At 43.6% G+C, this 25,321-nt stretch overlaps 1 protein-coding gene across 6 annotated transcripts in view; it reads right to left on the bottom strand.

The window, feature by feature from the left end:
- RANBP17 (RAN binding protein 17) overlaps window positions 1–25,321 on the bottom strand; it is a 256,018-nt gene that overhangs the window by 6,424 nt on the left and 224,273 nt on the right. For all 6 annotated transcript variants that reach the window (XM_038413649.2, XM_043491410.1, XM_038413647.2 and 3 more), the window contains one exon: window positions 5,589–5,687. In XM_038413649.2, coding sequence (XP_038269577.1) covers window positions 5,589–5,687 — 99 coding nt within the window. The remainder of the gene's footprint in view (window positions 1–5,588; window positions 5,688–25,321) is intronic.

The following is a 25,321-nucleotide window of genomic DNA, read 5'->3' as shown; positions in this document are numbered from 1 at the left end:
AGTAAGTACTACACTGAGGGCCAAGTTCTAAAACTGTCGAAGTCCTATGGCACATGCTGTCAAGTGGAGAGTGTGTGTGTCCCAAAGTAGGAAATATTGCTTCCACCTGTAAAGTACAATTTTGGCTCCAGTTAAGGAGGCCAACAACTGTCCTGGGCTTTTTAACCCCCTTGGGGGCTGGAGCTGAGGCTGAATTCCCAGCACTTACGGATCCCTGGTGCTTCAGAACTGGAAGGTTTAACTCTAATACTTCTAGCACTAGCGTAACTTGGAGGCTATTCTGATGCACCTTTCTGATCCTGGGAGTGAAGAAGCTGCATATGGAGCAATAAGAATGCAAATAACCTTCCCCAAGCAGGCCAAACAACACACACGGGTGTCGAAAACAGGAAAATAGCAGGACAAGTAGTGCACCTTTGAACCCAGATTTGTTTTCAAATTCCATAATATTGGAACAAAAGACTGGTGCCAGAGCAGTAAGATCCTTAGTACAAACCAAAACAGAACAAGAAAAGAAGAAGAAAAAAATAAAAAAAAACACCAACTAACTAAAACCTAGCTAAACAAAAAGATGATAGAACTGGACATGATCCATTCTGATGAATCTGGGTCCCAGGACCGATGAGGCTGCTGGTCTATCTGCTCCCATGGTTGAAAGGAAGCAGGGTGATTGATGCTTCCTGCCCCTCTTTCATAGTCCGACCCTCTGAACAGTCAGAGCCAGGAAAGGTAGTAGTTGTCAGAACACTTCAAAGAGTACCACTGCTGGAAGGTAGGTTTCACAGTCCAAGCTGTACCATTGGTGTGTCCCAGCAGAAGCCACTGGAAGATTTTAGGGCCAAATTTTCAAAACCTGGCCACAAATAACTGCTGATGAAATTTAGGTCATTTAGGCATCATGCATAAGATCTAAACTGCACCTCCAAAATTGAAGGTGCATAAAGAGAGGCCTGGATAATGCTAGGCTGAAAATCAGGCCTTTGCAATTCCCAATATGAATTTTAAAAAGCATCTATCTCAAGCTCTAGGGCTTATTCAGATACTGAAAATGTGCAGAAAGCCAGAATGAAATGGCTCTCTCATCGATCAACCCCCAAATTAAAAATATGAATTGCCCAACAAACCTATAGCCTCCCTCAACCTGCCCGCCAACAAAAGACTGAGAAAACAGAAGAACCTTGCAGCAAGGCCTTAATATTACAGACCTGGGCTCTGTCAGCCCAATGGGAGAATAGGAAGGGCAAGAATCTTAAAAGGCAATGTTGTTTAATGCCTTGTCAGGAAATGCCTTGACATCAGCCCCCTCCCTTTAAAACCAGAGAGACGTTAGCTTGAGCATCTCCACTGATCACAATGGCAGCAGTCTTATGCATGGTGAGGAGCTCTTCGGCAGGTAGCTAGCTCCCAAATTGTATAGGGCCTTATAGTTTAAGGCCAACAGGCAGTCAGGGCAGATGATGAAGAACATGGCCTAGCCCCAAGATGGTAGAGAGATGGATAATTCTAGCACAGCTCACAACCCAAAGAAAAGTTGTCAAGATTGTCCATGAGATTGTTTCTTGAGCAGCGGCTTCCCCAGAGCTTTCTTAGAGAGAGCTGCCATGAAGGATGGCACTCAAAGTGAACAAACTGTGCAGACAAGGATACATTTTTTCATAAAAATTGCCTTCATCAATAGTTTGACAGTTAACTGCAAAACTTCCTCCACTGATAAGTTTGTCTATTGGGGCTGCTGCCTGCCAGGAGCTGATCTGAGACCCCAAGCAGTCCTGAAAGGGTCTCTAAGCACCTTCTGCAATGGCATCTCTTTTGCTAGCAGCCACGTTTGCCCACATTCCCATGCCTTCTTCTCCACTAACCTGGTAATCGTTTGGTTGGAGGGCAATAGTTGCTTCAGTATCCTAATACAGAAGGGATTTCCTGCAGCTCTGCTTGCCACTGTGGGCCAGTTTCCCTTTGCTGGTGTAACCCAGCGTGTGTACTCCTGCTGGCAGTTAATGGAGTGGTGAAGTAGTGCCAGAAGTACCTGCAATCCCCTCTGTACTGTGAGTGGGGTGACTCAGGGGGGGTGGTGACAAGAACGGATTCAGCATCCTTCCAGTGTAGCTTCTGCTGCTGATGTGTCTATGAAACCCCAAGTGCAACTGCCGCTGGGGCACAGCTATCCTTGCAGGCACAGGCACATGCAAATTGCACTTGTCTGCACCCATGAGGCACATCTTCCTTTTACATGTGAGCTGAATTATGGATGGACAAGATACCATTAAAACAAGTGAGGAGACCACCAAGCAGCAAAAGTACAGTATGAGTAACCATTATGGTTGCTGGTGGCAGGAACTGTAGCTACAGAGATTATGTCCTGAATTAAGGGAATCTATTTACCAGCAGTTGGCTGGAATGAATTAAAAACAATCACTTCTGCAGTCATGCAAGCATGTTTCAGACCTTTCCTGTGGCCCTGCAGAATAAGGCATTGAAGTGTATGGGGTGGAAAGAGGCAATGCAATGGGGCCTTCATGCCTCATTTATTCTCAGAGCTAAGCCTTCCAGGGAAATGACCCAGGTAGGTGACATTCCCCTTCCCCAGCCTTACAAAAGAGATTGTGCTATAGCTCAATTGGTGCTAAGTAAGGGTGCATGTACACACACATTTCTGACAAACAAAGCCCATGATCATTAGAACTAGTCTAATTTAAGTAGAAAGAGAATACTCTGCTGCCACATATTTATTTCTTAGGATTCATCACTGCACAGTTTTATCTTCAAGTGAAATATTTAATTTCTTCTTACATTAAAGTGGCTAACAGCAAAAGCACATAATTAATATGTAGTCAAGCTAATATTTAAATGCAATAAATCAGAGGCATTATATAAACAAAAGTGTCATCTTGAACAAGATTGGGAATGCACAAAACTACTTATTTCCCACTTTTATAATGATGCAGTGACTCAGAGCACATAGAAAATGATTAGTTTTCCTCCCAAAGTAGGAAATATTGCTTCCATCTGTAAAGTATAATATTGTGATGTCATAAACTTTTTCTAAACACTGAATTTGCCCTTATTCCCTCTCAATCATTTTAAAAGAACTGCTCTCTCTTATAGAGCTTGGATTTAAATCACAATAACACACCAAGAAGATGAATGACAGTGCGATTGGATATGGCTAAAATTGGATCCTTCAGCACAGGTGAATGATGAGACAGCGCTTCTCTTTTTGATATATTTTCTTCTTCTATTAGTTTCCTTCCATGGTTGGGATTTCAGTTTGAATTTTAATGTATGCGGCTGCCGCTAATCTTAGTGTCTTATTTTTTCCCAGCACTATCTTATTGTATAGACAATTCATTCTCCAAAGCAGTAATATACTGCCACTTGTGACTGCCCAAGAGATAAAGCAATTCTGAATAAAGTAAGATCCTGCTCTGAAGTATGGAGAATACTATAGGTCAATATCTTCTGAAACAATGTGTTGCCATACACAGCAAATCGCACAAGTTTAGACTAACTCACATTAATTTTCTGAAATGGTTTCCTTTTCAGACGATTATATTAAGCCACTAAGGCAGTGGTGGGCAACCTGCAGGATGTCAGGGTAATCCACTGGCGGGCCGCCAGACAGTTTGTTTACATTTGCAGGGCTGTCCGCAGCTCCCAGTGGCCAATCCCTGTGGCCAATGGGAGCTGTGGGAAGCACCGACCAGCACATTTCTGCAGCCCACGCCGCTTCCCGCAGCTCCCATTGGCCGGGAATGGCAAACCGCAGCCACTGGGAGCTGTGGGCAGCCAGGCAAATGTAAACAAACTGTTGGCGGCCCACCAGCGGATTACTGCACCGGGCTGTGTGCAGCCTGCAGGTTGCCCACCATTGCACTAAGGCGACATGCTGAGTGTATCCAAATATAGACAGTTTCAGATCTTACGGAAGGGATGGGCTGAAGAATGTTCCCTTGGTTAGATAATCTGCCTTGGAAGCAGACACTCAAGATTTTAGTAAATATGAGAGATGGGCAAAACTCACAAGGTTCAGATAAATCCCTCAAAGACCAGCTGCTTCTCTGAACCTTTCTGGCAGAGAAACTGGGTTAGAACTCTTATCTTTCTTGCAAGATTTCCATTACCTCCTTGTTTGGGCTAAGTGGTACCTAAAAGTAGTTGTGTTTGCAGGGTTTCTACTTCTGGCTGGACCCTGGAAGATCAGAGTTGCAGAAATTAACAAAAAAGTTAATTGTACTTATGTGACCCGCAGGTTGGGCTTGAGTTGTTGGGTGAAGGTGTGGCTGGATTTTTCTATTACATAAATTAGGTCATTCACCCTCACTGAGAGCAGCTCTCCAACACTTATAAAGCATCTGTGCTAGATATTCTCCTCCACCCCCCTACATGGGTAGAAGGGAGTAAGACAGCAAGGAAAAGAGGTGGGGAATTTGAAAGGGTGGTCAATAGCTCTGTGCCATGTTCCCCATCCCTGAATGCACGGGCTCTCTCTGCAAGATCTGAGGGGGTGAGAACGGGAGAGCACCCGCCCTTCCTTGCCAGAGGCTACTGGGGAGATTTGTGAAGCTGAAGAAAAGGAGGCAATAGCAGCATCACTCCAAAGTGAGCCTTACTGTCAGGGATGGGTGGCTGGAGAGCGTCATGAGGGCCAAGGTTTTGCTGTTGGGCTGTTCTCTGCTTTCCTTTTGATAACTGGTATGTATGGTATTTGCAGGCTGGGCACGAAGGAGAAAATATGGCTCCAAATCTCTCCAGTGAAACTTGGGTGATACTTTGAGTAATGTTTCCACTGGTTAGGAAAACCCACAGGAGGGGTAACAGAAATCTATGAGATTGTGAGGACTAGAAACTGTGGCTTTATATTTATCCAAGTTTAATGCCCAGTGCAGGGATTGGCAGTCTTGTAATTGACTTCTAGTTTTCAATTATCTAAAAAGTGGCGTGCATTAAGGGTCAGACATGGCAAAGAACATTTTAGTTTGTTAAAGTCTTGAAACCTTTGTAAGTCTATGAGCAAATGCAACTTTATGTTCAGTAAGGTACAAGTTAATTACTGAGCAAATACAGTGAATGCAAAGAGCAAACATGACAAAATCTGAACACTCTTCTATTTTGTAGCTAGCATCCCCTAAAACTGTGCTTAAAGGGACAATGCCAGCTTGTTTAGTCACCCAAATGTAGGTTTTGTTACTGATCAATACCACGAGGTTTGGCAATGTATAGTATTAACAGGGATGTTTAAAATTATCAGCAAAAAGAAGGGTTTTCAATTTTGTTTTTGCCTGGAGTTAAAACATTTCCAGCACCATTCACAACACAAATGTTACTGCACTGGCCTAGTGCATGAGAAACAGCAACTGATTAAAAATTGACTAGCTTTGTTGCCGAAGCTGAGGGAAATGCAAAAAGTAAACAAACAGCATACCTTGTGAAAATTAATTACATTTAAAAAATTCAGTTTCAACACCAAAAATAAGATTTAATAGTATTTAACTTAAGCTTCTCAGCAGAGGATTTTATTTCAACCATATCGGCAGACACAACAATGAGCATGTGCAGAATGAATCTGGTAGCATTTCTGCAATACTTACCTTCTCATTGAGAAGTATAAGCCCTAGCAGTGGTCTGGACACAGACCACTGGTTTCTGCAATCCTCAAAAATGATGGTGTTCATCAGAATCGACATCATCTGAAAGAAAATGCATTTATTTTGCATTAGTTTGTATATTTTGTGCTATAATGTGTGATTTGGTCCCAAGGATTTTAATTAATGACTGCCCAGAAAAATTAATGATCCCTTTTCAAACAATGTTGAACTCTTCCTTGGCATCATGTGTGTGCCCAACTACGTTATATCCTTTTCTACACAACTCACTCTTGTATAATTATTCCCATACCCAACAGATGCCATTATCAATAGAAAGTTATAGAAAAATGGCACCCAAGGTTTGTTTAAAGAAAAAACTAACCAGAAAACAGACTACAACATGACTTGACATTTATCTCTGTTCAGACAGCTGGGATGATTTGTATCAGATGCAGAACTCACTACAGTGACCCGTGCCTTTGCCCCCTTGAGGATGGATCACTTCAGTGTGTTCTGTCTAGTGCTGATCTTTACCACTACTCATACACTTCAGATGATGTAGAAAATGGCTGCCTAAAAGTCACATCTATGCTTAGTAATCTGCACTAGTTCCAAATTCATTTTCAGATGCCACTCAAAGTGCTGCTTTTAACTTTAAATTGGATGGGTCCTTGTTACCTCAGAGACCACCCCTTTTCTTATGGGATACTTCAGTATTTGTGATCAACTTTTGTGACGGCAAAAGCAAAGACAGAGAACTTGTCTACAGGAATATTTAGTTTGCAGCCAGCTGGGGTATAAATCTCTCCCCCAGTAGGTTGCTGCACATTAACTGTCCATGTGGACCCTGCTGACATGCATTAACAGTTCTTTAGCGTGCTTTGATCTAGACCCATTTCAAAGTGGGCAAGATCAAAGGGCACTCAAACTTTTAGTGTGTCAGCAGGATTCAAACAGCTTCTAAGTGTGCAACAGGTTACTGAACAGTAGATTTACACCCCAGCTTGCCACAAAATAAATGTTCATGTAGACAAGCCCTAAATCAAGAGACTTAGGTACTGTTCCCAACTCTGCCACTTATTTGGCATGTGAACTTCAGCAAGTCATTTCACCCCTTTGCCTCAGTTTCCCCTTCTGTATAAAGGAGATAATGATATTTACCCACCTTTGTAAAGCACTTGGACATCTAGGAATGTAAAGCACTAGGTATTATTACTATTAATCCAGGAAGGGTTGGAGGCAGGGCATTCACAATGTGTGGGGTCTCAGTTATGGAATTCATTGTTCCTATTGGTTTGCTGAAGCCACAAGTAGCTTTTCTTTAGGTAATAATGCAAGGCTTATAAGCTCTCCTAGGCTTTTTCCAAGTTTGGCTGCAAAGCCTATTAGGTCTCCCAGGCTTTTGCTGGGAGGGATGGGGTTCTGTTTTGGGAGAGGAGGTATCTGGGAAAGCCTTATTGTTGGGTATTGAGTTGTTATTGTTATTTGTAACTTTTGTAGAGATTGTATGTGCACCCAGTCATTGGATGAGCCTGAGTTTAATAAAACAAAATAAATAAAATAAGCAAAGAAACCATTTGATGATAAAATGCCCTATCATCTTCTGGAAACACATTAGAGCCCAAAATGCTAAGGAGCACAACACACATGAATCTAAAAAGTGTCTGTTTGGGATTAGACAGAGTGAAAATTCGTAAAATGCCACCAACAAAGAACTTGACTCACATTTGTAAAATATCTACTAGCCCTAAAACCAAATACACACAGAAAATGTGGAAAATCATTAAATCATTTCTTCTAGGCCAATGAGTAGCTATGAGCTGAGTCCCCAGAGAACTACCACACTGCAAACCAGCCTGTAATAACTGACCAAGGCTAAGTCAAACAACATGTTTCATTAAATGAAAAAAGATGAATCCCAGTACTACAAATCACTTGGAACAAGGAGGTAGCCAAAGATTATTTGAAATTTTGATGCTAGGAGCACAAGGTGCGGCGTGGGAAAGGCTAATCCGTCACTTTGCTTTCCCATAACATGCATATGTCAAGCTACTTTTCAATTACCCAGGATAAAGACAATAGTTCAATTAATGCAAACACTAAAAACCACTGGGGAAGTAATGACAGGAACTTCACTGGACCTGAAACATGAACAGCAGCAATAATAATTCCTCATAACTCTATAGTATCTTTCATCAGGGGATTTTAAAGCAAGCACTTGAAAATAAAAGAGAAATCTTTTGGAGGCAAAATGGAATCACCCAAGTTTGCATTCAGCCAGGATATCAGGATTGATATACCCCTACTTTTTAGGAAAAGGGGCCACTGGATATGTAATGGTTGCAAGTACAGTAGTCAGGCTTTTAATATTAAGCCTAATTTGAAAGATGGCACCTTCCGGAGCAGAATTTACCCTACTACCAATCTTGGGGCAATTGTTCAATACTTATTGAGAGGGAAGAATGACATCTACTAAATCTCCAAAACCATATCACGTAACACATGAGCATTTCTTTGAGATTTCAAGTCCCAATCTATGTTGGTACAAAAATAATACAGTAGGAAGGCAAAATGCACACCCTAGTGAAGCCCCTAGCCATAATCAGCAAAGAAGCTCAACTCTCCTCAGTGAAAGCCAAATGGTACCATTACAGGACAGACCCAATCTTCTCTACAAGAAGGCTGTGCCCTCAGTACCTGGTGTGTGTGTTGGTGGTCTGTCCCTACTTACTTGGGTAAAAACTATATGCATCCCTTCATTTGGGGAGAGCTGCCAGTTTTGGGTTCAGTTTAACCAACACCTGCCTCAGCTAATACAATGCCGTTAGGAAGTACGGATATACAGCTTCTTCATGGACTGACCAGCAAGACTGAAGCTACAGCTTGTCCTTTCAGACATCATATACATCGATAATTTGGGAAAGTTTCTTCTAAAACACTATGGCTTTCATGAGCCAGAATCTGGTATGAACATTTTAAAAGTACAGGTATTCAAGTCACACTGGAACCGAAACAACTCCTGGAGTGTCTGAGGAAAGCACTGAGTAATGTCCTCTATTCCCATGAAGTAATTTATCCGAATACAAGTATTTATGTTAGTAATATGTATGGAACTGGCTGAATCAGCCATTTTCTTAAAATAAAATTAGCTATAACTAGTATTTTTGAATTACCTGGGTGACAAAACCAAACACTGTTGAAGGAAGAGGAATCTAGTTATAACTTAAACTAGAAACAACCCCCTCATCCTTCCCATCTAATGAGGGGACTGACACAGCAAGCTAAAATTGCCACTCCAGAACTGAGCTGCAGATAATAAAATATTTCAGCTGGGCTAACTGATTGAAGAATGATATACCGGGGAGTCCATTGAGAATAAATAAGTGTCACAACAACAAGGCAGCTCTCCGCTTCTACATCACAGTTCATTTGAAATTTGTAAAGTGCTTTCCAAATATCAATTTACCTCCCCGCAGTCCTGTGAGGGAGGCCAGCATTATCCCATTTCACAGACGGGTTAACTGAGGAACAGAGGGTATGTGATTCAGGGTGTGACTACTGCTCATGTAGACGAACCCGGGCTAGCTTTAAACTAGCCAGTTTGGGTACCAAAGTGGTGAAGCTGTAAATGCCTGCCCACAACTCTGGGTAAATACTGGTGAGGCTAGCCTGCACTGACGCCTGTACTGCTGTAACTGTACTGCTGTAAATGCTACTGGTACCTGAGCTAGCTCGAGTGAAGCTAGCTAGGGCATGTCTATATAAGCTGCAGTCACACCCTGTGATTGCACTGTGGACATACCAATAAGGTCACAAAGCAGTTCAGTGACAAAACCAGGAACAGAGCCCAGGAGTCCAGGTCTAACTATTGATACCATTTTATTTGGTCCCGAAATCCAGTGATGGGAACGGTGGGAGTAGGGATGCATTTTTCCAGCAATGCTAACGCTTCAGAGTCTCTTTCTTGGGTGCTGGAGGAAAAGCTCCCAAAGACATCCCTCATCATAAAAATTCATTCCCAAGGACGCATAAGCTGCCTTTCTATTGAAGAGTCTTTTTTGCTGCTTCATGTTATCAGTAGAACAGCACTTGCATCACAGCAGAGCTATAACTCATTTCTCTCTCTCTTACGTTGGTATGAATATTTTATTCTATAGCAACTAATCACATTTTAACATACTTAAGAAGTACATTATGTAAGCTCAGAGACAGCATTATGTATAGAAAACAACACTTTGCCAAGGATTTGGTACATTTCTAAAAACGCAAACAACTTTTAATCAAACACTTGGCTGTTAAGGAAATTTCAAATATTACAAATATTCAGATTTTTGTAGCCGTGCACATAAAGTTTTTTCCAGAGAGCCACCTCCTAATTTAGAAACCATGAATACTAATTTCCATTGGCAATGGAGCTTTCACTCCTTCCTTCACCAACACCTCCCTCTTCAGCAAGTATATGGAGCATCATTTTCTAATAAACTGTAGTGGGCACTAACTGCTCCAAAATTGTGATCCAGTCTGCATTATCTCGCTCTACAAATTATGGGACTAGCTTTAAAAATAATGATAGCTTTTAAAAATATAATTAATTTAGAGTTCTTTATATTTGCCTTTGGGTTACTCAGGTTTGAGGGTACAGTCAGGTCACACTTTCACATTTTGCTTTGCAACCAAGAGGGCTACATTCAGACTTTTTTTGTTGTTGTTTAAACTGAGATTCCCATGCAATGTCTGGACTCCAGCAGTTGGGGCCTTAAGAAAAATCCCAGAATATCATGAGACTTGTGATAAAATTGTGAGAGTTGCCAACACTGAGTCTGGTCTGGGTACAGTCCTCAGAGTTGTCTAGCTTTTTTGCTTCATTTGGGGGGAAAATTAAGGTATATATAATTGAGAAGTCACTCCTGGGGTCCCAGTCCCAGGCCATACATATGAATTGAAATATGCATGCACCCATTTCAGCAGACTGAAACACAATTTGCTATAAACTCTCTCAATCTACTTGTGTCACAGGTTATATCTATTGTATGCATATTACTGGCTAAGAGATAGGTCTATTATCTCACCCTTATACCCACACACAAGCAGGATATAGATACGGAACACTAACAAAAAGTCTTGCAAATACTTATTCATGAGGCGTGGCATTTTGCATGGTTCACCTGACACACATGCCTTTGAAAACATGACCAAAATGAACAACCACCTTCCATCCACAATTAATTAAAAGAACATCTGATGCCAATATATTTGAAAATTAGTTCTGACACTGTAAATGACTTACAAATTAGTTCTGAATGCTACATTTTCTAGTAAGTAGGGCAATTTGTTTCCTTCACTATGATCTCCTCACAAGTCGACACACTGAGCAGAAAAAAACATGATCCTATTCAAATTTAATACACCTTATCACTTGAGCGTAATTAACTGATTGCTCTCTGCTGATGAAGTACATATCAGTTATGGCTGCAGCTAAATAAACCAGTACAAACCTGGCTATATTCTGCCTAATCAGGCTGAGTGACACAACCACCCTATCTTACTTTTGTCAAGCGTATAGAGTAAATAAATCCTTAAGTGCAGCATTGTCTGCTGGTTCACTGTTTACTTTCTGAACTATAAATTCAAAGGATAAAGTATTTAGAAAGAAAATTTCCATGATCACTTGTTCCAGCCCAATATAAAACAAGAGGGAGAGTTATTGGGAAGTTTGATAGATGTCCAGTGCACACTTTCCTTGCATAAGTCAACAGTGAAAATTAGTTAATTGTTTCACATATCTGCACATCACAAAATCACCACAGAACTGGCAGTTCTCTCTGAAAGGAACCCAAGGTTAGATTGGCAGGGGGGTACCACAGGTCAGAGTGCAAGTATCATGTCAGAACTGCATGGGGAAGTATGCACAGAGCATGCAGTGAATGAGCTGGTCTCAAATCCAGCATGAACACTACATTTATTCACTGATTTTATAAGGGGAAAGATATGAGCCCTTCCATTTACAAAACTGTAACCACCTAGTATAGTTTTAAAATCTCTATTTTCCTCACTGTAAATTGGCAAGCAGAAAAATGGAGTTTCACAGTTGTTCTGGTGTTGTTTTAATTTTTCCATTATTTCAGATACTCAATATCCTCTCCAAATTCAATATTTTAATCAGTTTGCGCCTGATTCTGAAAGCCTCTCTGACATGCAATAGTATCTTACTTCACCAGTGGTCCAATGAAATTAATGGAACTACTCACAGAGTGAGAAGCTACTAACCTCAAGTATCAAAGTCTGGCTCTTTCTCTGGGAAAGAATTATCTACAGTACATATGTCACCACTTACTCGGGAGAAGATACATTCAGAATGACAGCTCCAGGTTAATTAATGACAAGTGTGTGCAATGTGTCTATTCTTAATATTACCACACACATCATACTGCAAACAGTTTTACTCTTCCTCTGTTGAAATAAACTGTAATAAATTATTCATTTCAATGGCAGCAAAATGTAGATCAACAGGATAAAATGGACTATGTAAGGTGAAAGCTCACTTTCGTCTCCACGTATGTATTTGAAACTTTTGGCAGGTAGTAAATTGCCTTTCAAACGGTTGACAAGCTTTTAAAGCAGATGTTTGCACTGCATTAGAAAGTAAATACAACAGCTGGGAAAAATGGAAGCTGTTATATTCTTGTAAATGTGCCATTCAGAACTCAACACTGTCCTCACAAATTAGGGGGGCACAAACACCATATTTAAATGTTTGTAATTTGCTATAGATGTTTTAATATAGTGGCACATATGTATTAGTGCTAGATCCCATCTAAGTACTACCTACATCTGAACTGTTCATTTGAAGGGGTGTGATACATGGCGTATCAGAATGTGGGGAGGGGTAAGGCTTATGGGTGATGTACATCACCTATCATATGGGTGGTCAGTCTCATGAATGACATATTTTCTAGTATGAGGGGGAGAGGTCTCCTGGGTGGTGCAGCCTCCCCTGTCATGAAAGAGTAAGTCTCATGGCGTGGGCTAATTTTGGCTTCTGTGAGGGTGACATGGGTTAAATATAATGAGCGACAGTCTTAACTTTAGCAATAGGAAGAAGGCTGAGGAGTGAAGTAACTTCTCTTTCTGCATGGGAGGGGGAATAAGATTTATTAGTTTAATTATTCACTTTCAATATGTATTGCCTTGCTTCTGTCTTCACTGAATTTCATGCAAGTCCTCTGTTGAATGTCACTTACTCACATGCTGCCTGAAGTGCTAGATTTTGTATCTGGATATCTGATGTGGCTGACAGATGTTTACAAACCCATGTATCTGCACAGCTTCCTTTTGCCTACCCATCTGTGCAGCAAATTATTCTACCTTGGGGCTGGAATAACTTACACTCGCAAAATGAACTCAGTAGCTGCCTTTTTCCGATGGTGGTATTCAACAGTCTTGAGCTTGGACATTATGATGGTCACTTCAAATTAATTCCTGCCCCTATCTGAGATGCCATTTCCAATACAGTGGCCATGAGGATATAAAAGGTCCACAGCATTATCAAGGGATGACAGAGTTCTGATAGAACAGGTTTTTAGTACTGAGCCCTTGATTGCACAACTTTTTACACTTTGCAGACATGTGTGTGTGAAGGGACAAGAGTTGAGGTCTTTAGATATCTTTACCAGAAATTAACAAAAAATGATTACCTATCGTTTCATAACTGTTCTTTGAGATGTGTTGCTCATGTCCATTCCGTTCTAAGTGAGTGCGTTCCCACATGCACAGTCGTTGGAGATTTTTGCCTTAGCGGTATCCGTAGGGTCAGCTGTAGTGCCTCCTTGAGTGCCGAGCTCATGCATTGGTATATTAGGTTTCAGAGTAGCAGCCGTGTTAGTCTGTATTCGCAAAAAGAAAAGGAGTACTTGTGGCACCTTAGAGGCTAACAAATTTATTTGAGCATAAGCTTTCGTGAGCTACAACTGCTAACCCTACGCCCTCTCAGTTCCTTCTTGCCGACATCTCCGACAGAGGGGCAGGAGGACTGGTAATGGAGACTCACAAGCAGTATCCTTGGAGGTGGGCTTGGAGTTCACAGTCTAGTGGCTTGCAGTACTGCTCTACCAAAGCCAGCATCGTCCCAGATCTGCTGGGTAATTGCGTAACAGGATGTAAATGTGTGCACGGATGACCAGGTGGCTGCCCTACAGACATCCCAGATAGGCACCTGAGCTAGGAAAGCTACTGAAGAGGCTTGCGCCCTGGTTGAGTAGGAGTTACAATCACCGCAGGGGGCACCTTCACCTGATTGTAGCAGCAGTGAATGCAGTGATCCAAGAAGAAATTCTTTGAATGGACACTGGATGACCTTACATCCTGTCGACCACTGCAACGAACAATTGCCTCTACTTGTGGATTGGCTTGCTCCTTGCAAGGCTAGTGCCCTCCTGACATCTAGGGAATGCAATCTATGTTCCTTCTCCTCCTCATTATGCGGCTTTGGAAAAAAGACAGGCAAGTAAATGTCCTGGCCCATATGAAACTGAGAGACCACCTTGGGTAGGAAAGCTGGGTGTGGCTGCAGCGGGACCTTGTCTTTGTAAAAGACCGTATAGAGTGGTTCCGATGTAAGCACCCTAATCTCAGAGACCTGGCGGCGGAAAGTTAATGCAACTAGGAACACGAACTTCCCGGAAAGCAGAAGGAGAGAGCAGGAAGCCAGGGGCTTGAGCCGTGAGTCCCATGTGCCAGGACGGGGTTCCTGCTGTATGGGTAGAGGTGCTCAAGGCCCTTGAGGAACCTAGCAGTCATGTCCTGGGTGAAAACTGACCGACCCTTGAGCGGCGGACGGGAGGCCAAAATAGCGGCCAAGTGGACCCAAGGAACAGGCCTTGGATCTTGAGATGCAGCAGATAGTCCAGGATTAACTGCAGTGAGGCTTGCTCAGGCTGAATGCCTTTATCCGAGGTCCAACAAGCAAACTGCTTCCATTCGGCCAGGTGGAGGGCTTTCTGCTGCCCAACAGGACCTGCTGGACAGCGGCCAAACACTCCTGCCTCTGTTTGCCAGAAGCTGGGAATGAGCAACAGGGGATGGATCATTTGATGATTACCTGTTCTGTTCATTCCCTCTGGGGCACCTGGCACTGGCCACTGTCAGAAGACAGGATACTGGGCTAGATGGACCTTTGGTCTGACCCAGTAGGGCCATTTTTATGTTCTCCGCATTTAACAATGCAGCAGCCAAGCCAACAGGTGCAGCGCCACCAGCTTTGGATGCAGAAGACTGCTGTGATTTTAGGAGAGCGGGTCCGGCCTGAACAGCAGCTGTAACAGAGCAGCCACTGAGAGGTCCAGCAGTGTGCCAAACCAGTGATGGCGCAGCCAAGTCGGCACTATGAGGATCACCTTTGCCCAGTCCTGCTTGATTTTCATGAGTACGCTGTGAATTAGTGGTACTGGAGGGAAGGCATACAATGGAGCCCCCAACCATGGAAGCAGAAAAGTGTCTGACAGGGAGCCTCTGTTGATCCCTCGAATCAAGCAGAAAATGTGCCTGGCTGTGAACAGGTCCATCTAGGGAGTCCCCCACCACCGGAAGATTAAGCTGACCATTTCCGGAAGGAGGGACCACTTGTGGAGAGACAAGAATGTCCTGTTGAGGCCATCTACCAAAGCATTCCTGGCCATGGGGAGGTGCACAACTACGAGATGGATGCCGCATTGCACACAGAAGTTCCAGAGCTTGATGGCTTCCTGGCAAAGGGCAGATGATCTGGCCCAGCCTTGCTTGTTGATATAGCACATAGGTGCTGTGTTGTCTGTCAGGACCTGTACCATCCTGTTTTTTTATGTGAGGTAGGAAGGCTTGGCAGGCCAGGTAAAGTGCTCTGAGCTCCCTGATGTTGATGTGTAGGGAGCGATCATGACTTGACCAATGACCTTGCATGCTGAAATCAGCCAGGTGGGCTCCCCACCCCAGGGTCCAAGGCACTGGAGACAAAGGTCACCAAAAGGGATGGAGGGAAGGGAACCTTCTCCAACACCGATGCAGGATTCTACCACGATGTGGGTTATGACAGTATGTGGTCTGGGACCCTGACTCTCACATGGTCCATGCTGTGTTTGTTGGGGACATAGACTGACACCAGCCATGTCTGAAGGGGTCTGAGGTGGAGCTGCATGTGCTGAACCACATAAGTGTAGGCTGCCATGTGGCCCAACAAGGCACATGTGAGCGGTGGTGAGAGGGAGGGTTTGCATGCACAAGATCAGGACCGCTATGGCTTAGAACTGAGCCTCGGGGAGGAAGGCTCTGGCCTGAGTAGAATTGAGGTGCACTCCAATTGCACTGAATTAAGGTAGATTTCTTCTCGTTTATTATCAGCCCCAGGTCGCAAAAGGTGGAGTAAACCAGATCGAGATGCCGCTGCAACTGATCCTGGAACCGGCCCTTTATTAGCCAGTTATCTAGGTATGGATAAATTTGCACCCCTCAGCACCTCAGGTAAGTGGCCACTGGTGCTATGCACTTTGTAAATACTCTCGGGGCTGATGAGAGACCCAAGGGCAGCACTGTTAATTGAAAATAGTGGTGGCCCAACACAAAAAGGAGGAAATGCCTGTGCCTCGGGAAAATGGAAATATGCGTCCTTCAGGTCGAGGGTGGTGTACCAGTGTCCCAGATCCAGGGAGGGAACAATAGAAGCCAGAGAGACCATGCAAAACTTTAACTTCCTGAGAGACTTGCTGAGGCGGTGCAGGCCCAGAATGGGTCTGAGGCCCCGTTTTGCTTTTGGGATTAGGAAATAGTGAGAGTAGAGCCCTTTCCCTTTCATGTCTGAAAGGACCTCCTCCGCTGCCCCCAGGCACAGGAAGTTCTTGATCTTGTGAATGAGTAGCTGCTCATGAGAAGGGTCTCTGAAGAGGGACGGGGAAAAGGGTTTGGAGGGAGGGTCAGTCTTGAACTGCAAGGTGTAGCCTGAAGATATTATGTCGAGCACCCAATGGTCTGAGGTGAGCCACGATCAGGCAGACTTGAAGGGGCGCAGGCGGCTGAGGAAAGAGCGGGGGGGGGGGATCCTGAGAAGTGATTGGGACACCGTTCTTAGGCGCACCCCCAAAACATCTGCTTCTGGCTTCCATGGCTTCTGGAAGAACCAGGCTGGGCAGAGGAATGGGAAGGAAGGGTGCCACCGCTTAAACCCTTTGTCTCTGTCCTTCTTCCTGTAGGAGCTGGACTGGGGAACACCCCAGGACCTTGATGGGGTCAGAGGAGGCATGGGACAGAACGGCTTTCTAGCCTGCTGAGGAGTGTGTAGGCCCAAGGAACGGAGTGTGGCACGGGAGTCTTTAACGCCATGGAGTCATCCATCGGTCAGTTCTGAGAACAGCCCTGCTCCCTCAAACAGAGGTCCTGAAAGATAGTCTGGATCTCCTGGGACAGCTTGGAGGACTGCAACCAAAAGCTGTGACTCATGACCACTGCAAAGGCGACTACCCTGGCCGCCGAAACTGTACCATCCCATGCCATCTGGAGGGTGTCTCTCGCCCTGCTTTTGCCCTCTTCCACCAAAGTGACGAACTCCTGGGCTCGGTCCTGTGGAAGGCCCTTCTTCAACTTGCTGACAGAGTCCTACAAGACCTAGCAGGGCCTGATAGTTAGACACCCAAAAATTGCAGGCTAGCTGTTGAATAAATTTTCCTGCCAAACAAATCCAGCCTCTTAGCATCTTCATTTTTCGGTATGCCGCTCGCCTGTTCCTTTCATTAATGGCAGACGTGACTAGGGACTCCGCTGGAGGGTGGGTATACAGGTAGTCAAATCCCTTTGCCGGGACACAGTACTTCTTTTCCACCTTCTTGGAGATAGGTGGAATGGAAGAGGGGGTCTGCCACATAGACTTGGAAATTTTAAGGACCCTGGGTGGATGGGCAATGTGACCCAGGTCGGGGTGGAAGAGGGTGTAACATGAAAGAGGTCATCAGACTCCTCCGCTAACTCCTTGACCTCCAAGTTCAGACTGGCAGCAACCCTTACACCAAGCAGGGCTTGCTGCTCCTTGAAGTCGTTGGGGGGCTGCTCATTTGCGAGGGGCCCACCACTGCTTCGTCTGGAGATGACGAAGACAACTGCACTGCAGGGGGAGGGGCGGTTTCCCCGTACTCATCTAGAGACAGCTCCTTGGGTGTTGGGGCCTGCTGTGTTGCCCCCCACATCAGATTTGGCACCATGCTCCGACTCCAGTGCTGGCTGTGTTGGGGGCAGCTTGTCTGATGCGGCCTGGGAGGAACGGTGGGAGTATGAGACTGGCATAACAGGTACATCCCACAGGTTCCAGTACTACCACTGAGCGGGCCACTGCCCCTGCCTCCACGCTGCCACCGCTGTAGATGCCTGAGTCTGCTGACTGACCCTTGTCGGCAACCGGTAAGGAGAGGGCAAAGAGGGTAAGGAGGATGCCTGCTCGAAGAGGAGTACTGGGAAGCTGGAGACTGGTGCAGCGACTGGGAACAATCCTGCACCGGGGGGATCGATGCCTGGGAGATCGCCTAAGTGATGGTGATCTGTGCCGTGATGAACTCTGGTGGGAGGCCCAATGGTACCTGGGTATGGGGATTGGCATCATAACTCAGGTGTCCCATGCCTTGTAGATGGAGACCTTGGTATCAGGGACCTGTGTCTTCTAACCGGGGACAGAGAGAGTGGTGCCAGGGTCCAGGGCCACTTTGATGGTCCACTGTGGTCCAGGGACCTGGGACGCTCCACTGCTTTAGAGGGTGGTCCCATAACGAGCTTGCCCATAGATGCTGGGTCCTTAGCTGGGTCCATTGCCTGGCTTGGCATCTGCGATGCCGGCTGGCCTACTTGCTCTTTGGCTGCTGGATCCGCTTTGGGCACAGATGACCCTACTAGGGGCTGGGACCCCCCGCCGCTCCCAGAAGTTGGAGGTGGGTTCCTGGTTGGCTGGGGTCTGACCGCAGTGGTACCCCTAAGCTGCTCAGGAGCGGGCATGTGGCCTGGCCTCTTTCTCGGTGGTGCTGGAGGGCTTCGTCAACTTCGACCACTTTTTAGGTACCAGAGAGGGGGAACGATGCCTGGTGGATTCAGGTGCTGGTGGTGCGCTGCTTGCCGATGCTGAATGCCTGGTGAGGAATCCGATTGAAAGGGCTCTGAGGTGGGACGAAGCGCTTCCTCTGTGAAGAGGGCCCTCAAGCAGATATCCTGCTCCTTTTGAGTTCTAGGGTGGAAGTTTTTGCAGATCCTGCTCTTCTCCTTTCTGGTGGGACCCTCCCCCCAAATATTTTGAACAGCTATTGCGGGGATCACTAATGGGCATCAGCCGGCTGCATGATGAGCATCGCTTAAAGCCTGGGGAACAGTACATGCCCCGCTCCGAGGCAAAGTCCCAGCCAGGACTCTAACTCCTAAACTACTAGTCTAACACTTAACAGTTTAAGTACCTATCAACAAAGGAGACAGAATGATGGACTGTAAGAACCACTAACACTCTTGCCATGTAAGACAAGGCGCTCTGACCAACCCATCACGGGTGGTAAGAAAGAACTGAGAGGGCATAGGGTTGGTGGTGCTTAATATAGCAACTCATGAGTGCAGCACTCAAAGGGGCGCTACAGCCGACCCTATGGATACTGCAAAGGCCAAAATCTCCGATGACAGCACGTAGGCACGCACACACCTAGAATGGAATCAACATGAGCAAACACTTAAAGAAGAACTCATTCTCTGTCTTTTAGCAAAGCCTGACCTTTCCAAAACAAAATTATTATTACTGTCTCATATGGGTGACTCTTTGTACTCTCCTTGCAACAGTAGGACAGGAGCATCTCCCCTTCCTGGATAACCATTCTTATCTGAGTGATGACGGGAATACAACTGTTTCAAGTTCCAGCGTCTCTGGACAAATGAAAGGTATAGACAATCTGATCCTCTCAATAGCAGAAGACTGTAGTTTTACACACTTCCTATGCCAATGCCCTCAGCAGGAATCTGTTTCTCTGTAAGTAAGCTCATCACTTGTCAACATCTTCCCTCCCACCCTGCCACCGTTGCTGGGACTTGCACTGTCCACCTCCCTTAAGATGCTCGGACATAAGCTGTCTCCCAACTCTGTCCAATGTTTTGGGAACTGCTACTCCCCTCCTCTAAGCTGCTAAGACTGTTGCTGGCTGCCTCTTGCCCAAAAGCTGTTGAGATTTGGAGCATGAAGGCTGGTAGGAGAATCCTTCTCATTATGGCAGGATTTCTGCCCAGAACTGTCTGTTCTTTGGTCTTCTGCCCCAACATTGCAGAACAGCCTCCCAAAGCTGCTTTCAAGCAGGGAGACAGGGTGAGGTTAGACAAAGTTTATTACGGACATCACCATTGAAAATAAACTGGAACTATTAATTTAAAAACAGTTTGGGGTTAATCTATAGAAGAGTTGAAAAGCAAGATGTGGAGGGGAGGCTAGGGGGGTGAAAGCTGCACTAAGGGTATGTCCTCACTACAGCTTGGACAGTGCCTCCCCACCCAGGTAGACCGACCTGCACTAGTTCTACTAAAAACAGCAGTGTGGATGTTGCTGCACAGGGGGAGCTGGGGCTAGTCACCTGAGTATGGAGCCAGGAGCTCAGGTGGGCTTTTACTCAGGCAACTAGCCTCTGCCACAAGATCCACACTGCTGTTTTCAGCATGTTACCTCCAATAGAGATAGTGCATCTGTCTACCCAGGCTGGGAGGCATGCTCCCAGCAGCAATGTAAACATACCCTAAATGACTAGTCCAAGGTATCCAGTGAGTTTGGGGCAAAGCAGTATATAGAGCCCACAAGTCCTGACTCCCAGTTCCCTCTCAACAACACTCTCTTCCAAAAATTATTATTATTTATTATCTGTATTATCATAGCACCTAGAAGTCCCAGTCATGGATCAAGTCCTCGATGTGTTAGGCACTGTACAAACAGAGCAAAAGACAGTCCCTGCTCCAAATAACTTACAATCTAAGGATAAGAGAACAGACAACAGCTGGTTACAGATACAGGGAATATAAGGAAACAATAAGACATTATCGGTCAGCATGAAAGACAGTGGTCTAAGCAAACTATGGTAATCCTACTTGACTGCATCAGAGAAGTGTAACAGCATGATATTTAGGGAAAGCTGATCAAATTATTAACCACCAATAAATTATCCAATACATTTAGCCCTTCTTCTATTTTCAAATTGTTCACACACTGATCTTAATTTCTATAAAATGTATGTGTTATTTGCAGCTATTTTTAACAAATAATTAAGACGATGTTTGGTAAAGTAAATCAGTGATGAACTGTACTGTAACAGAAGCTATTCTAAATAAACATGGAAGACCGATAGGCAATAAAGATGGTAATAAGTAAGCTACTTCTTTATCTTTTATAGTCACCACAACATTTTAGTGAATATCACTTTTCACAACAACAACAAAGGATAATAGCACAAGGCTATTTCATGCAGTCATCAAAATAAAGTGAACTGAATATTATATTTCCTCCTAAACACATTACCCCTGCAGTTTGACACTCAACATTTCAAGAGCTAGCATCTCTCACAAACTTCTTTATGAATTTTTTCTGATGGACTTAAATCCTTTAAGTATCTATGGAAGATTATTTTACTTGTCATGCTAAAAGATTTTGAAGGGAGACTACACTAACTCTAATTAACTGATTAATTTTCAGGGGAGCTCTGTGGGAGTTCAGCAGTAAATTACGCTAACTTAAGGACCAGATTCTGTGTTTTGGCTCTGGCTCTGTTTGTACTGCTTTGGTGGCGATACAAAAGGACTGGATACTGCTTGTAACTCACCAGCAGAGAATCCCTTTAGAACAGAGCTGACTCCTGTACAGGCTGTGCTACCTACCAGCACAGGACATTTGTGTTAGGGAAGAGAGGAGCATGGTGAAGGAGTGCTAAGCTGGACTAATACTTCACTGGAGTAAAGATTCCCTAGAGACCACATTCCAGTGGTGTAAGTTAGAGCAGTTCTCAGGCTGCTTTAACACACAACAGGGCCAAGCCTCTGCAGAATCAGAGAGCTGTAACTGACTCTGTCTGCACCTTGAGGAGTTCAGACCCAAGGGAAAATTGAGCCCCAAATTTTTAAAGGCAGAATCTAAAAATCCTTTTTTCCAGGAAGTAATTGATGGAAAAATAATATATGAGGCCTTAAGAGAGATTTTTCTTAAATGAAGCTATCTAATAAAAAACAAAGTTAATGGTTTAAGCATGTCACTTTTTTAAAAAGTGTATTTGTTAAAGTGAAACACAATCAAACATCTCTCTAAAACGAGATCATAATAAAAGTACGAAAGAAGAAAGTAACATGGTTTATTAACAAATTGATACCGAGGCATCACCAAACCAAAAGGAGATGGTGGGGGGGGAAGAGCTGAACCACTCAGCTGTAGTGTATCCAAGCCAAATTTAGACTTTCTTCATAGGAAATGTTCTCTTATGAAATTATCCAGTGAACTACAGTGTGTCTCGCCTGTAGGCATTTTTTCCCTTCAAAATTATGCATTTTCCTAGTGAGCTTTTTGTGAGCTGTTAGAAGGATCCGAGAGCCCCCTATTGAAAATTTAATCTAATTTAAATATATTTAGTTAGTCTAATCTCTTAGAAGCTATGCAGCAAGGAGAGGGGTGATGGGGTTAGGTAAAGAAAAATACATTAGTTTTAGTGGACCACAGCTCATAGAGTTATGGAAATGCAGGGCTGGAAGGGACGTTGAGAAGTCATCAAGTCCAGCCCCCCATGCTGTGGCAGGACCAAGTAAACTGAGGCCATCCCTGACAGGTGTTTGTCCAACTTGTTTTTAAATGTGTCCAATTATGGGGACTCCATGACCACGACCTTTGAAGCCTGTTCTGAGCTTAACCACCCTTATAGTCAGAAAGTTTTTCCTAATGTCTAACCGAAATCTCCCTTGCTGCAGATTAAGCCCATTACTTTTTGTCCTACCTTCAATGGATAAAGAGAACAACTGATCACCTTCCTCTTTATAAAAGCCTGCAATATATTGGAAAACTTACAGGTCCCCCCGCCTCAGACTTCTTTTCTCAAGACAAAACGTGTCTAGTTTTTTTTAAACTTTTCCTCATAGGTCTAAGGTCTAAAAGGTCTAAACCTTTTATCATGTTTGTTGTTCTCTTCTGGATTTTTTCCAATTTGTCCACATCTTTCCCAGAACTGGACATAGTACTCCAGCTGGGGTCTCACCAGTGCCCAGCAGAGTGAGACAATTACCTCCTGTGTCTTACATACAACACTTCTGTTAATACATTCCAGAATCATGGTAGCATTTTTTGCAGCTGCATCAGATTGCTGACTCATATTCAGTTTATGTTCCACTATAACCCCCAGATCCTTTTCAACAAGTCATTAAAGAGCTCCTGATGGAACCATATTGGCCTCTTACTATTCTTCCTATCTTTCCATTGTATCAGAATAGTTTGCAGTTGTGCCTTTAATATTGGCTCGTGGAGGAACTGCCAACCCTCCGGAACTCCTTTTTCCCTTAGATTTTCGTCCCATGGGACCTTATAGTACCACTTCTCTCAGTTTGTTAAAGTCTTCTTTTTTGAAGTCCATCATCCTTATTCTGCTCCTCCCATTCCTTCTTTTCCTTAGAATAAATGAAATCTATCATTTCATGATCACTGTCACCCAAATTGCCAATGTCAAAACTATAATCCTAGTGGGATTCTCTGGGTCCATGTCTTTTGTCACTGGAAACCAAATCTACCTTGGTCATTACGGGCATCTGTTATCTATTAATATTTGTCTGTGATAAGCTTGGCTAAGACATTTGTGAAAGGGATCTCACAAAACTGGGTGACAGGGTAACAAAATGGCAAATGAAATTCAACACTGATAAGTACACAGTAATGTCCACTGGAAAAAATAATCCTAACTATCCATATATAACGATGGGTTCTAAATTAGCTATTACCAGCCAAGAAAGAGATCTTGGAGTCACCGTGGATAGTTCTCTGAAAACATTCACTCAATGCACAGCAGCAGACAACAAGGGTAACAGTATGTTAAGAAACTATTAGGAAAGGGATAGAAAATAAGATAGAAAATATCATAATGACACTACGTAAATTCATAGAGTATCCACACCTTGAATGCTGTGTCCAGTTCTGGTTGCCCTATCTCAAAAAAGGATAGAGTGGAACTGCAAGAGTTGAGAAGGGCAACAATGATGTCCAAGGGTATGGAAGCACTTCCTTCCATTTGCTTTAAACTTGCTACCCATTAATTTCATTTGGTGACCCCTGGTTCTTGTGTTATGCAAAGGGGTAAACAACACTTCCTTATTCACTTTCTCCACCCATCATAATTTTATAGACCTCTAATATACCCTCCTTTACTCCTCCGCTTAGTCATCTCTTTTCCAAGCTGAACAGTCCCATGTCTGACCCAGTATAGCAGCCGCTATGTGCTTATTTGCCACTAAAAGTATTAATATTCACATAATGGACTTATTTTCCCCCTTGAAAGGAGAAGATATCTAATATCAAGGTTCCTTTTACTTGTTCTCTTGCACAGGAGACCTGTGTTTCTCCTATTTAGCTGTGTCCTGTATATGAAGGAGAGGAGCCTCAACCAATATGCAGTTGTGACGGTTTGATTTGGAGGCAGAGCTCCTTAAGTCTCTTTCTCAGTGCAGTGAACTGTGCAGTGAATGGATCATGGTTCCACACAATACTGGATTTATTCAGTTTACATGGACTTTTGAAAACTATGTGCCTGGTGCAGAAAGTTTTCCACTACACTACAATGTTTTTTTTACCCAGTGCAAAATTTTTTCCATAGTCCAAATTATGTACTGAACAGAGAAGGGCTCTGTAACAGTCCTTGCTGCATTGACTACAGCATCTCTACAAAAGCCCAGTCCTATTCACTATGCACCTTGCATTGGGCAGGACAATCCAGTGGTGTCCAATAGCAACAAAGCAACCTTCTATGCAAGTGCTTACCCAGAAATTTCAATTTGATTTGTTGGAGTAAGTTAATTTTTGTTCATAGAGAACCTACACCATCATTTCCTTGGCAAAATTATTGGTCAGTGGCAGAACATCAGTTAAGTGGTAAAAAACACAAAAGGGAGAGTCACTGTTCCTTATCCATTTTGGTACAATACTGTATTATTTCCAGACAGCAAATACCATTGCTAATTGGATTTTGGAAAACCACAGTGCCCTGACAAAATGGATGGCACTATTCACAACATTGGTTCAAACTTGCTAAATGGCAACGATAATTTTTTTTCAAACTAGCACTGACACATTTTTCTGAGGTCTTTGCATTAGGTAACAAACAAATGAAGTATGGCAAAAGTTAAACATTTTTAAAGTGTTCAAGTATTACACTGCATTGCAAAAACAAAGAATAAATATTTTTTACACTTTTCTGTGTATGTATTTGCTATTTTTGAAAATATTTATATAACATACAAAGATAAGCTTATTGAGAAATACAGCCAGTTTTTTGATTCTGTAATGGAAAAATGTTGGCTTATTTTTCCACCCAAAAGCAATGAATGGTAAGTAATACATGATAAATACAAAATAAACTTATAGATATGATGGTAAAACATCATCCTTATGATTTCATTTAATTACCCTGAAATGCATTCTATTTAATATTCACTACTCAAAAGCCAATTTAAAAGTGAAAGAGGTGATGGGACTTATTCAGAAAGAC

The sequence above is a fragment of the Dermochelys coriacea genome, chromosome 8 (genome assembly GCF_009764565.3).
Source record: "Dermochelys coriacea isolate rDerCor1 chromosome 8, rDerCor1.pri.v4, whole genome shotgun sequence".
Lineage (NCBI taxonomy): Eukaryota > Metazoa > Chordata > Testudines > Dermochelyidae > Dermochelys > Dermochelys coriacea.
The sequence above is the reverse complement of the archived record's forward strand: the minus strand, read 5'-3'. Positions and strand labels throughout refer to the sequence as shown.